The following is a 15,125-nucleotide window of genomic DNA, read 5'->3' as shown; positions in this document are numbered from 1 at the left end:
CCTTTTTAATCCCGTTGATAGAACCAGATTGTATAGCTTTGTTCATTGCTTGTAAAGCATTAAGATCCTGAATTTTCCCCGATTTGATTCCTTCTTCCAAGGCTTCTCCCATTCGAACAACTTCTGTGAATTTTTGTCCCATCATACCTATCATTTTCTCGTAAAATATGCCAGCCTGTCATTCAATGAAGGTAGCAGTCATTTCCCTATTATTCATCGGAGGTTGAACCCTGGCCGCTTCTGACCTCCAACGTAACGTATATTCGCGGAACGTCTCAGTTGACTTCCTGGTTAACTTAGTCATGTAAACTCTATCTGGTGTGATATCGGTGTTAAAACAGAACCTGTCCATAAAGTCTTGCGCCATGTCACTCCAACCACGCCATTTACGGACATCCTGTTGTGTATACCAAGTAAGTGCTTCGCCAGATAAGCTTCTTATGAAGAGCTTCATCCTTATGCTCTAGTCTCTGCCCACTCCAACCAGTTTGTCACAATAAGCCCTTAAGTGTGTATGAGGGTCGCCTGTTCCATTGAATGTATCAAATTTTGGCGGTTTGTAGCCTACGGGTAAATCGACGTCAGGTTGGACACAGAGATCCTCATATTCTACACTCTTAGTTCCTCTAGCGACTTGAAGGTTCCTCATTGCTTCTTTGAGACTGTGGATTTCTTTTAGCAGTATGTTATCTGCCCCTGCCTTTGCATCCCTTTCCATTTCTTCGTATTGATCTACCTCGGGTTGGAACCTGACCGTTACTGGGTTGTTAAAGGTTTGTGTTTCTGCGGCATATACCGGAGGAACATATTGTGCATTAGGGGTGACAAAGTGTGCCCCGTGTATATGCTGGGTCGGATAAGTTTGGACGATGGGGGTGTTTTGGACAAGAGGTGGTGCGTTATAATTGGTGTTTATAGGTGGTTGATTTGGTGGGTTTAGAGGAGTGGTTGTGGGTAGTGGATTAGTGTTGGTAGGCAAAGGAACATAGGGAGTGTGAACTAGCGATTGATTTGGTGGGTTGACGGGTGGTGGATTATGAGTAGCATAGGTAGTGTAGGTGGGTGGTTGATTTTGTGGAGGAGTATAGCTAGTGTAAGTGATTGGTTGACTTTGTGGGGGAGTATAGACGGATGTTGGATTTGGTGGATTTGCGGGGGTGATCGGAGGCAAGTTGTTGTTAGTAGGTGCATTGTTTTGGGGAGGAAAATGCTCAGGAACTGGGGATTCGAGTGATGGGAAACGAGGTGGTTCTGGTGCAGTATTGCTAGGTTCAGAAGGTGAATTTTGGAGTGTGATGGATAAATTGGTCAAGTCCCTAACCCGATTTAGTTCTCCACGTAGATTCTCAATTTCTTGAGTCAGGCGGGCGATATGTTCATCCCGTTGAATAGCAGTTCCATGTTCGGAAGTTTCAGGCGGATCGCTAGCGATCACGAGGTTTTCTATACCAGTTGGAACAGATGCGGCCGGATCAGACATAGTAATTTCATTTCCTTGGACAGCCCAACTACGTTCAGGTAACGATGACGTCTTTGACCTCGTGATGTAAGGATGGTCGGCCATCGAGCGTCAACACGAATCAACTCTCTGTTCGGGAATAAGATAAAATAGACATACAGTATAAACGATGTTAATCTCATGAACATATCTAGGTAAAGTCATGGTCACGTAAAGTCGAGTAAGGCATGTAGCGAATAATTTATCAAGTAGAGTCAAATAAGTTATCAAACAAATGTAAACGATTATATCAAAACAACTAGCACGTCCTAATATGCATGTGACCTCTTTGCGCCAGAGGTGGGCCTAACGTTGTTTAAAGGATAAAATGTGCCATAATATGTCATCCCGTTGCTTTGATTATTTAAACAAATTCTATTTCCCCAACAATAAAGTACAAATGTAACGTTTATCACATGTCAAATGAATACAACATAAAGTGTTTCCTAATCTAAATGAAGTGAATACAATTTCCTATGTCTAAATCTCAGCCCCGTTTTTGTGATGTCATTGATCTTCGTCATTCATTGTACTCCAATGCAAATCCATACCTGTCATAGAAACGTTGATCATCCTTCCCTCCTAAAGTTTAATTAATTAAAGCAAATAGTCAATATTTAGGCACAGTTATCCTTCAAACATGCACATAAAGTATGATTGGTGTCACTTGGGGTTGTGAACCCGCTTGGACGTTTGGGTAAAGTCATCTAATGGATTTAATGCACCAAGGGTATTAAACCTCCTAGGTCATGAAATGTATGCTCTTAATAAAGGGTGTTGGTTTAGCTCTATCTTAGGCTGACTAAGAGTTGGCTTCCTATGACACAAGGTTCTCCCAAGCGGACAACTTGAGAGTGGAAAGTCCGTGGCCGTCGACTGCACCGCTGATCGACTAAATCCACAAGATCAATCCAACTAAAGGGGTAATTTAGTAGTGAACGGGCGCGAACCGCGAAGCCGTTTTAAGTGTGTGAATATGTGTGAGTTTTCCAGAAGTGGAGGAAATATGAACGGAATGACAGTTTATCAAAGCAGTAACACATAAACAGTTTATATCAAACAAACAGTTTATATCAAACAAACAATTAATAGCATGTAAAAAACAGTTAACAATCAAATAAAGTAATCAAAATAAGCACACAAAACCTATTTAAACTAAGTCCGTTATGGTTAGAACCTAAGTGAATCCCCAGCGGAGTCGCCAAGCTGTCACACCCCTTTTTTTACCCGGGAGGTTAAAATAGAAGTATGACGTATTGGAGATTCCTGTTTTTTGTTGGTTTTGTTAAGGAGTCGCCACCTAATTATTTATGGTGAATTAGGACACCTAAAGTTTATTAAAGTTATTAGGTTTAAAGTTAACTCTGTTTGAGGTCTGCGAAACTTGAGATTCTAGGTAAGGGTTCAATTAGTCTAAAGGGAAGGTATTAGGCACCCTTTAAGACCCATTAATAATGGTTAACCGACCGGACTTATAATTAATTAGGCTAAGGGTAAATATAGTATTATAAATGTTTGGGAATTAACTTATAAACATAGCTAAAGTTTTAAAGTAAAAGGTAATAATGTTATTAGAAATAAGACATGAAAAAAAATAATAAGTTGTATAAAAGAAGAGTTTAGTTTTGAAAGTGTGGGATATGTAGTGTTTTAAAACATAATTGAAAATAACTCTGGAAGGCCTTAACTATTTTTTTTTTTTTGTTTTAAGAGTGCGGACGAGATGAAATCTTCCTTCTCCTTTTTAATCCCGTTGATAGAACCAGATTGTATAGCTTTGTTCATTGCTTGTAAAGCATTAAGATCCTGAATTTTCCCCGATTTGATTCCTTCTTCCAAGGCTTCTCCCATTCGAACAACTTCTGTGAATTTTTGTCCCATCATACCTATCATTTTCTCGTAAAATATGCCAGCCTGTCATTCAATGAAGGTAGCAGTCATTTCCCTATTATTCATCGGAGGTTGAACCCTGGCCGCTTCTGACCTCCAACGTAACGTATATTCGCGGAACGTCTCAGTTGACTTCCTGGTTAACTTAGTCATGTAAACTCTATCTGGTGTGATATCGGTGTTAAAACAGAACCTGTCCATAAAGTCTTGCGCCATGTCACTCCAACCACGCCATTTACGGACATCCTGTTGTGTATACCAAGTAAGTGCTTCGCCAGATAAGCTTCTTATGAAGAGCTTCATCCTTATGCTCTAGATTATGTATGCATTGTGTATATTTAGATATATCTCATGTATACACATTCATAAGGATGTAAAAGCTAAAGTATACCAGTCATATACGTATATATACGTAATCGATGCAAGTATACTTAGCATATAAAGATGAATAGATGCAGATATATAACATGCTTTATAAAGTTGTAGGCAGCTAACAAAAGCACAATATAAGTTGCATAAGAGTGTAGAATATGAAAAAAAAACAGATGGTGTCAATAATGAGGAAAAACAGTCTTATTCAAGTTGATGAGAATTCATAGTCCAAGAATAACAATGAGGATTACATGGCATATAGAAAGAGGGAATGTTAATATGGGTTCAAATTATATAAGGGCAGCATTTAGATGAAAGGAAAGAATAAGGAAAACATCTCGCAAATAATGGCATCCCAAAACAAAGCTCACTGCCGAACTGGAGACATATAGAGATAAACAAAATGGGCAGTAAGACTCCATACCAACAAACAGTTAGAGGGAAATAAGCACAGATCCAAAATCGTATCCAAGCAATCAAAAGCAACGAATAAAAACAGAGCAGTTTCAGCTTCCAACATAAATGATTCATGCATATACCATATATATTCTCATACATACATCCTAATATATACATGATGTTTCCTATTCATGTAATAAGAAATTGCCAGTTTTCATAGCTGTCGATAGTACCTAAACCAGTACTTCAGTTTACTTGTTTACAAAAGTCAATAGGCAGGACACAAGTCAATCTTTGCAATCGTGAATACAGGGGCAATAGCCACCAGATTTTAGAGGAACACAACCTATTCTCATGCCTATGTAAGACTTAACAACTATTACCAAATTAAGGAGCCACCACAGAAGGCAAATAGAATATCTGACTGGGCATAGTTCATAGTGCAAGGTTCCTAAATGTAATCAAGAATGTGAAAACTTACGAATTTTCATACTCTCGTATAAGCAAACTAGCTACTAACAGCTCAAGACAAAAGATACAGTATACATAGTCGAGGGATTGCAGAGGGGAGATGTGTTTAGAAGGGGGCATTTGAACATTTAAAGCATATGATTCCCAACCAATTTATATTAGCCTACTAAACATAAACTATAGCTTAACTCTGCTAGCAATTATACCAAAACAATGTATCCCCTTAAAACACACTCATTAATCTCATCATAATTTAATCATCTGCCAATCCCCACATTGAATAAATAGAAAAACTGAACCAGACTGTGAAAGCAAGAAAAGAAACAGGGCAGATTTTAGGACAGCGTAATACGAGCAGTGCGGGATCACCATTTTTGGTTCATGATGAACATTTCATTCACAACTATAAAGAAGGCATAAATGGACATAATTCATAAGCACATTTTAGACTAAGATGAGACTTAGACATGGGAATGCAAAAAAGGGCAAGAATCTAATAAGTCCAAGAACTGGAAGTTTACTGTCAAATGAAATGAAACTTAAACCCAAGAATCATCTGCCATCAGAAATAAGTTGACAAGGATTTCAGAGATCAAAAGAGAATAATGATTAGCCATGTTAAACTAAGCATCACACAGATTCATTTCTAAAAGTTCAACCATCTGTTTCTGGCAAGGCAGGATTGAATTGATCTTTCTGTCATTTAATGCAATTTCAGAATTCGACTGATGCAAGCTAATTCAAGAAAACAAACAACTACCATGATCGAGAGGACAAAAAAAGGGTTGTTCGATCTAAAGTTGTTGAGATACCAACAGTTGGACAAAACATTTAGGTAGGAAGGATTAATATTTTTTCGATATTTCAGACTTTGATTAAGAATTAAACATGTGGAATGATAACGTAGTCTCGTGTTATTCAAATTTGCAGGGAAAGATTAACATACACAGATTCAAAAAAGGGTAGGGAAGTAAACAGAGTTGGGTAAGCCACAAAGCAATGATCACACATGTATATAAATATCAAGTTATTTTGAATTGAATCAACATGAGTTTGATTGAAGGATATATTTATTTTAGATACGAAATTTATCTTAAACTGAAAAAACTAGCAGATGACTAAGTTAATCCAACAAGTTTATCAAGTGTGACTATGTCCAATTAGAGATCCAAACACTGTCGATATAATCGTACACCCTTGAGCTCATACGGACGTCTAAACACTAACAAAACTGAAATCAAACCAAACATAGATAAGGCATAAACATATAAATTTTACCAACTATTAAACTGCAAAAACCCAAACCAAATTGAGACATGAACATACAAACATCTTTAAAACCAAAACCAAATTAACCAATCTTGAGCACACCTAATGCTACAAATCATTAAACTGAAGTTCGACCACTTGAAACAAACATGTAAGAAACATACGACTATTTCTTAAGCTACTGAAACTGAAATGAAACTACTTAAGGAAAGAATATTTGCTAAATCGAAAAAAAAAACTAAACTCACTAAACATGAACGTGCAGGATATGATTAAGCTGCTAAACTAAAATTAAACCGACTGAAACAACAACACACGAACACATCACAGACATTAGATTCGGAATAAAAAGAACACACTGACCTTTTGTGGGTGCAGTGAAGTGGGTATCGATGTCTCGAATCTACGCTCGAACAGATTCAAACCCCCAGATCGAAATAGACCCGAAAGTTTTCGTGTGAGAAGTGTTTAAGAACAGATAAACTATTGTCAAATGGTACGAATCTTTAAGGTAAGCTACTGATTTCTCAGAAGATCTCTGAAAAACGTTGAGTAATTTCCGGCCAAAGTTTACCAGAAAGGAGAAATCAAGTTTTGAAGATTGTTTTTTTTCTTGTTCCCCCTCCCTTCCGATTCAACTTGCATTTATATTTATAGGGTTTCGTTGGTAAAGAGAGGAGCGTGGGAGAGAGACGAAGTGGGGGACAGAGGTGAGTGGAGAGAGCGGAAATGGTGGGAGATGGGAGCGAGAAGCGGGAAAGAAGGAGGCGGCTAGGAAGGGAGAGAGGGAGAGTATAGAGAGAGAGAGGAGGCGGAGAAAAGAGTAAGAGAAAGAGAAAGAGAATAGGTTTTAGGGTAAAAGAGAAGAGGAAAAGAAGTGGACCGGGTCGGGTGAAATATGGGTTGGGCTGAAATTAAAATGGTAGTGGGCTGGTCCGTTTAATTTAAATATGGGCTGATATAAATGTGGGTTGGGTATTAAAATGTGGGGTGATTATTTGGGTAGGGAAATGATATTATATTTGTATTTTGGGCCATTAATTTGGCTGAAAAATATTGGTCCTTCCTCCGCTATTTAATTATATTTGTTTTGGGATTCTAACTGGTATAATATATATTATGTAATTAATAATTAATATGTAGAAGAAAAAATAAAGATTTTGCAAAGTGTTGTCTTGTAATTAATTTAACGATTCCAAACCCGAAAATGAAACGATGACTAACCGTTTAAAATCTGTGATAAAGTAATACTTATAATGTTAAAAAAAATAAAAGTAGCGAAAATAATAGTAGTGAAAATAAAGTATTTAGCTCGTCAGTAAATTTAGAAACCCGGGTAAATTAAATAGGAGAGGGACAAAATTGGGTGTCAACAATCGTTGGGTAATGATTGCAAGCATTAGCCTAAGCCATTATATTAACTTTTCTTGGGAAAGAGAGCTAGTATTGGTAAGATTGAATAACAATGACTCGAGGCGTTAACCCTCGTTTAATAGACTAACTTAGGGATAAGAACAAGTCTAAATTGGCATTATTGGTCGCTCTTCGATTGCAACTCTTTTATATTCGTAAGAATCATATAGAGGAAATACAACTTAACTGTTGGAAAACATTAGGAAGTCCTTAAGAGATCAAGTGCATATTCATAGAACAACTATTAGAAATATATCACATTGAAACCTAAAGCATAATATCTAATCAAATTGGGGAACACAACCTTAGTCTCTATCTCGCATTAAGTACAATTCAAGTCAAAGTATTCAATTACATTATTCAACAAATATTTCAAACTATCAGGAATAGGATTAAAGTCTTTAAAGACCAGTATCGCATACGATTAGTATCATTTTCTCTCCATATTCTTGTGGGATTCGACCCCAACCTTGTTTGGGTTACTATATTTGACAACGTCCGCTTTACGCCATTAATAGGTGTAATTTGAGTATATCAGCAGGTTCTTGGGTTACCTCTCTAGTCATCTTCTTTGATCTGCCCTCTTGATCTTTCAAGTGGGCAGTGGCTTTTAGTGCAGGAAAGATAGAAAGTGAGCCAATTTTCAACCTTCCACTATCAGTCACCCTTTTCCCTCGATCTTCACCAACAAGAGGGTACTAGAGGAATTCAGATACAGGTGTCTATGGCACTGTTCCCTTCGTCAGGGCAGGAGTGGGTTGAGTCAACACCCCCTCAACTACTTGTAATTCAACACTCTCATCAACACTATCCTGTATCCTCTCAGGACTTTGAGCAGTCAGTTCAGTAGCTATATCCACCGATTGTTTCTCCTCTTCTGTAGGTACAGGGGTGGGAATTAGATGTGGAACCACACTATCATTCTTCCCATTAAGCTGCTTTGGGGAAACAAGTTCAGTATGCTCAACTGGTTTGCCTTCATCAGCCTTTGCTAACCACTGTGGCACCATCTTCTTCTTATTCCTCCTTCTGCCCTTTAATTGCCCTGTACCATGTGGGTGCTCATCCTTCTGACACTCATCTGTATTATAGCCAAACTGATTACAAGTTTGACAGAAGCAAGGTTTCCACTCATAGTCAATATCTTTCTCTTTTACACTCCCATCAGCCCTCTCAATTAACAACACATCCGGAAGTGGTTGAGTTAAGTCCACTTCAATGAGTATTCAAGCATATGAGACTCTTTCTTCTTTTGCAGTGAGTTTATCTGTGCAAATAGGTCTACCTAGAAAGCTAGCAATCCTCCCTAAATTCTCCTCTGCCCAGTATTGTACATGAAGGTCTAGGAAGGTCACCCAAAGTGGTAATACACGCATAGATTCCTGCTTCAGCTGAAAATTAGGTTTCCAGCTTTGCAAAATCATGGGTTTGTTATTAAATGTATAGGGGCCATTTTCTAGTATAAGGTCCGCATCATTTTCAGTATCATATTTGAATATGAAGTACCCCTCATCGTGCAGGAATATTTTGGGGGTAGTTACAGCACGCCACACTCTATAAACAAACCTAAGCATCTCCTTGAACGCAGGCATTCCCCCTAACACATACCTAATCAAAGCAGATTCCCGCTTCTGGCATTGTTCCGTGACCTTAGCATGGTTCAATCGTACTAGCTTCATTCCATCATTGATGATAGGTGGGAAGAAATTAAGCTTCATACCTTGCTTATTTGCGCGATTATTCTGAACAATTTCTGCAAAAGTTGGGCCTTGGGTTGGCCTACCAAAATCCAATTTTCGAGCCGCAGTTGTCTCCTCCATTACCGACGGAGCCTGGTTCTCTTGTTGTGCAGAAGGTATTTTGCTCGTCGCTGCTGGCACCGTTCTAGGGCTAGTACCTAGGTCAACTATTGATTTCGTGCCCGAAGAGCTCGCCTCGGGGATCCAACTAGCTAGTTGTAATGGGTCTAGGGTTTGAGCAACTCCAGATGCCGGTGTAACCACCCGCGATGTGGTGGCATTCCTACCCTTTCCTTTCTTTTTCCGTCGATTCATGGCAAATCAGTGCACGTTAGCGTATCCTGGCTTATCGTGCGCCGAGAGCATAAACGTCTAGAGAGAGAAAGTTAATTTCTGTTTCATCCTATGAACATGTTATTTATTGCTATTGCGCTGGATCCTTGAAATAAATTGAAGTATGTGAAGTACCTTTTTGACAAATTTTATGATCCTTTGGATGGAATAGAGAGGTCTACTAAAGTGATGGATGCGTTATCTCAATTGTATAATCACTATAAGAATTCTCTTTCTGGAACTTCAAGTGGAAATATTGGAGATCAAATTAGTGTGACGAGTCAAAGTGCTGCAATACATGATTGTGATGTGCAATCACAATGGGCAAAATTTCTTGAAGATGAGGTTAATGTTGATGATTAATCTGATCTTGAGAAGTAGTTGATGGATGATTTGGAGAAGACTAAGGATTTAAATATCTTAGTTTGGTGGACAACTTCATCTGAGAGATATCCAATTGTCTCTAAGATTGCAAGAGATGTGTTAACTATTCGTATTTCTACCATTGCATCGGAATCAGCTTTTAGCACTGGTGATCGAATTCTTGACTGTTACCGAAGTTCTTTATCGACAAAGACGGTTGAAGATCTTGTTTGTAGTCAACAATGGTTGTGGTCAACTTCTAAAGAATGCAAATTTGAAGATCTTTTAGAAGAAATTCAAAAACTTGAGATAGTTGAAAAAGGTAACTTTACACAGTTAACTTTGTGAATACTTTTATCTTTTTATCATTTAATGTCTAATATGACAAAAAAAAAATCCAGAATACTCAGGCACTGCTTTGAGCATTGATTAATTCAGGAACACAATTAAGGAGGATGATGAAATAGTGTGACTGTGTTCTGGATTATCTGGTTATAGTTTAAGTTTGAATATTGCTTTCAAATGGAGTGAAGCAAATTACAAGAATATGTCAGCTTTAAGGTTTTTATTATTTTTTGTCTCAGTTTATCAAATGCATCCAAATTTATTTGGTTAATAAGTGAGTTGCAGGGAATGAGTTGGTCTTTGTGTTTAGCCAAGTATTTTTGCATACAGCGGTTCTTTTTCTAGTTTGCCAAGATTTTTAACTAAAAAATGTACTACTACTGTTCCACATTCGTCAAGGTAATATATTTCCTCCTTGTCAAACTGATTTTGAAGTACCATATTCATGTTTTGGCTAAAAATTTCCATTGGTTATAATTTTTTTGCTAATCAGAAAGCCTATGTGCGTTTTTTAAAATTAAAAAAAAAAATCTGCACGCTCTGTATATTTGCTTATCTTGAGCATGCTTACTTGCTCACACTTACTTGCTGGTTTTTCAAAATAGTAGTAAATTAAAGAATTGGTAATTCTGGTATGGACTTATTGTGATATAGTTGTAAAAGGATACACATTTATGTATGATTAAAAACCATAAAAGCGAACCAAACCGAACCGAAACAACTACAACCAAACCAATGGATATTTATTACATTTGGTTTGGTTTGGTCTTTAATAATGAAAAAACCGATTATATTGGTTTGGTTTTGGTTTTAACCTAAAACCAAACCAAACCGACCCGTGAATCTAATATAGGATTGATTTTCATATACTAGAATCTGTTATGGAAGTAAATATTTGATATGCACTAATTAACATTGTCATATATATATATATATATATATATATATATATATATATATGTAATCATTTTTCAAAAACTACCTGTTGGTGGGCCGGGCTACATGGCATGTTCGGCCCAACCCTCTAATTTTTTCCACTAGCCCAATCCACCACCTTCTTACCCGGTTAGGGGCCGGGATAGGTGGGCCCGACCCGACCCAGCCCAATTAGAGGTAATAGACTTCTTTTTTAGTCTTCTCCCTGTTGCTTTCTTCTCTCTCTATTGGACATCGTTTCGTATTCTTTTTCCCACTTTCAATGACTTAGGATACAAATATAGACTAATGCGAGTGATGTCATCAATTACTTACAAAAAGTAAACAACTTAATCATGATTTATTCATTGTTTTAGATAATCTTATATCTGGAGCAAATATCTCTTAGAAACATATCTAAGTCTTAAAGAAGTGCACAATAGCATGCATGCTCATACTAATTCAATTTTAAAATCTAAAATTGTTCGTAAATCTTAGGTAAATTAAAAAAAAAAAAAAAAAAACACACCACTCTTCATCATCAAAATTTTGTGATCATCTTGAAAACTACTAATGTAGAGAGTACTTCCAACAAAAACAAAACAAAAAAATCAAGATAGTTCTAATATAGTAAAAACTTACCTCTACGGTTGTATGTGGTGTTTACACCCATCCAATTAATACATAGTAAAATTATGTCTTCACTTACTCTCTTATCATTAAACTAGTATTCATGATATATATATATATATATATATAACCGAAATGTATAGGTAGTGTATACTTCGGCCATCTTGGTAAACTAGTTGGCCTAATGGTACATTTACTTAAGTTTCCATAATTAGTATGCTTTGGTGTAAAAACCGAATATACCTGCATTCGCCAAAGAAGATCGCCACTCGGCTTGACTTTATAACGATTGTTCCAAAATTGCTGACGGGCTTCTTCGATCTCAGCCCATTGTTCTGGTGTTCCAGCATTTGGGTCGAACTCCCACATTTGCCTTCCAACATAGTTGTTTGTGCTATACAAATATGGCCCATCTTGTCCTTCAGCAATCTTCAATTTCCACATTCTTAATTTCTTTTTCTAGCTTCTAGCTTACTAAGAAAAAAAAGACAATAAATTAAGAATACGTCAAGGCGATATCTTATACCACCAAAACTTACAATCTAGTAGTATCAGTGAGAATTTCACACATAATATTAGGTGTAAGTTCGATTATCGTTGTCTAAGGGTGGAGAGTTACTACTAGCGAATATGTCAGGATGGTATCTTATGCCGCCAGCAAAACTTACAATCTAGTGGTGTAAGTGAGAATCTCACACACAATATAGGTGTGTGTCAGATTCTCTCTATCCAGGATAGGTGCTACAACTAGTGAAGAATTATTAATTGAACATCCTTTATCAGAAAATTTGTATAGTTATTTCTTTATACATATAGTGAAATTCCTGACTTCGTCACTGCCTTAATTCCATCCCCCCTTCATTTCCATGATCTCCTATGGAATGAAAAGAGTTGTACTACCCCGAACATTCGCGCGACATGACTTTCACCTAAGGGGTTTCATCATTAGTGGCAGATCGAGCATTTTCATTAATGGACTTTAAAATATAAAGAAATAAACACATGAAGAAATGATCAAGGGGATCCAATATCTACTATAAATTAATAAAAATAATTTTTTAACCTTCTATATTCAACGTAATTTTCTGTCCAAGGGGGTTTCGATGAACCCTTTGCTTTCACTTGGCTCTACCCCTGTTCATCATCTATTATATATACGTACAAAAATTAACCTCTTTCGCCCCTCTAGCTCCTCCCCGGACCCTTACCACCTCATTTTCTTCAAATGATTCGAACCATTTGCTTCATGCAAAGTGAAAACCGTGTGTGTGTGTGTGAGAGAGAGAGAGAGAAAATATATATGCAAGAAGGGCTAAGATTTATATACCCGCTAGGATTATGTGGAGTGCTTGGATATGGAAAGAGATAAGTGAAAATTCACTTAAATAATAAGAGGAGTTTCTGCTGAAAGAGTGTAGGTGTAAAAAGAATGAGGAGTAGTATATATAAGGTTAAAATCTTGTATACATACTCTTTAGCTTCTTTAATTTGTGTGTTTAACTTTTTATATTTTAAAGGTCAAACCCATCGGCGGCCTCATTTAGTCGTTAAGATTTTTCTCTTAGACACCTAAATTTAGGGTTGTTCTTATTGAACATTCAACTTATTCAAAAACTGTCATATTAGACACTTTTTTGACAATCAACAAAAAATTAAGGAGAGTATAATACACTCGCCAATGACGTGGCAAAGTAGCTAATTAATTGATTACATGTGGCATTTTGGCTCATAAAACTATTAAAAAATTATTTATCATAAAAAAACATTATTTAAACCTATTTAGCTAATAATAAAAAACCAATTTCCTAGAAAACCCATTCCCATCCACAGGAACCCCTCCCTACCCAAAAAAATGGAGTTTCGCCTGATTTTTTTTTTTTTAACCTAAATTACATAGCATATTAATTTTGACCTTCACGGGTCTCCAAGTGTATAAGATATATACAAAAGCGATAAATTAGTTTTATTTACGCGCGGAATAAGTAGACATAAAATAATTCAATAAGATTGGGTATATCAACACAAAAAGTATAATTGTTTTATTGTATTTATCATAGACATGCCTTTAGAAAGCTTAAATCTACATATATAATACACTTCATATATTGTCTTAATTATAAGGTAAACAAAACTAAAAAAAAAAAAAAATACACTTCGCATAATCTCTTTTTAGATTACGAAAATCACATAGAGTTTTATGTTTTATGTACCAATGAAGAGATAATAACTCAGATGGTCACTTAACTATGGATAGTTCATTCAGAAAGTCACTCAACTTTGTTTTCTAATCAGAAAGTTACCCAACTATGGGTAGCACTCTGAAAGTCACTCAACTTTGTTTTATAACCAGAGAGTCACTGAATTATTGGTGTTTCATTCAGAAAGTCAATCAACTTTGTTTTCTAACCAGAAAGTCACTCAACTATTAGTGTTTCACCTATAAAGTTACTCAACCTATTTAAGTGATTTTTAATTACATTTTGCTGATTTTATTTAAAGCTAAAATTATAAAAAATAAAAAAGTTCTCATTTTAACCATTTTTATTTTGCTGATTTCTATGTGTGTTTAATTTGATGGCTCAAAGTTAGTGAAGCTGCCATTTGTTTACTAAAAAAATATAGGATGGTGTCAAGAATTTGGTACCAAAAAAAAAAAAAGAACAGTTATGCGGACTTACGAGGTAACTTTTAAGAAATCGAACTGACAATCATCAGACTTTGGGCCACTTTGATTAAATATATTCACCTAACTTACATAATTGATCAATCATTTTATATTACTTGTAGTTTGATTTGAAACTTATCGTGACGCATTCATTCATCTTTACCACATGATGAAAGCCCATGCTAGCACGGATTTTATATCCAACACAAAAAATAGTATCATATTTTTTTTAATTTGTCTAAAAAATAATAATATATTTTTTATGTTTAGAAATTATTTAACGTGAAATTTTCCTTTTTATTTTTAATAAAATGATTTAAATTCACACAAATATCTATAACTTATTTTAGACCATAAATTTCAAAGATTTTTCCTTTTTTTTTTTTTTTACACTTGGTGCCTAGTCAAACTATGTGATATAAATAAGGACAGAGAGAGTCAATATAATTATGAAATTTTTATTATAAAAAGTATTGTAAGTCAATTAACTGAAAATATCAATAAATTATTTTATTTAGTCTGTTTCTCCTATATATGACTTTTCTGGTTTGGTTCTCCAATTGAAAGATTTGAAATACACCTTCTCCTATAGAATTTCATGTCATCATCTCTTTCTACTCAACGACACTGAAAAACGCTTTCATGTGTCAGCATCTGCTGTTGTCTTAAATTTTTAAGTAGACCAACTTCATTATTTTAAAAAAATATGTATATACATTTCTTGACTGTTTATATTTCGCCTTCTTGATATTATTTCTCATTATTTGTGTGAGACATATATGTCTAGACTTATACCCAAAGGTATAAATTTTAAATCTTTTGG

The 15,125-nt window shown here is 35.8% G+C and overlaps 1 protein-coding gene across 1 annotated transcript in view; it reads right to left on the bottom strand.

The window, feature by feature from the left end:
• Nucleotides 1-13,070, bottom strand: part of LOC132636732 (beta-amyrin synthase-like) — a 29,400-nt gene extending 16,330 nt beyond the window's left edge. The window contains exons 1-2 of the mRNA XM_060353736.1: nucleotides 12,965-13,070; nucleotides 11,881-12,111 (exon numbers count right to left, since the gene is read on the bottom strand). Of these exons, the coding sequence (XP_060209719.1) occupies nucleotides 11,881-12,081 (201 nt within the window). The 5' untranslated portion in view covers nucleotides 12,082-12,111; nucleotides 12,965-13,070. The remainder of the gene's footprint in view (nucleotides 1-11,880; nucleotides 12,112-12,964) is intronic.
• Nucleotides 13,071-15,125: the final 2,055 nt, after the last annotated feature.

This window comes from Lycium barbarum, chromosome 4 (assembly GCF_019175385.1).
Source record: "Lycium barbarum isolate Lr01 chromosome 4, ASM1917538v2, whole genome shotgun sequence".
Classification (NCBI taxonomy): domain Eukaryota; kingdom Viridiplantae; phylum Streptophyta; class Magnoliopsida; order Solanales; family Solanaceae; genus Lycium; species Lycium barbarum.
This window is presented reverse-complemented; position numbering and strand designations above follow the sequence as displayed.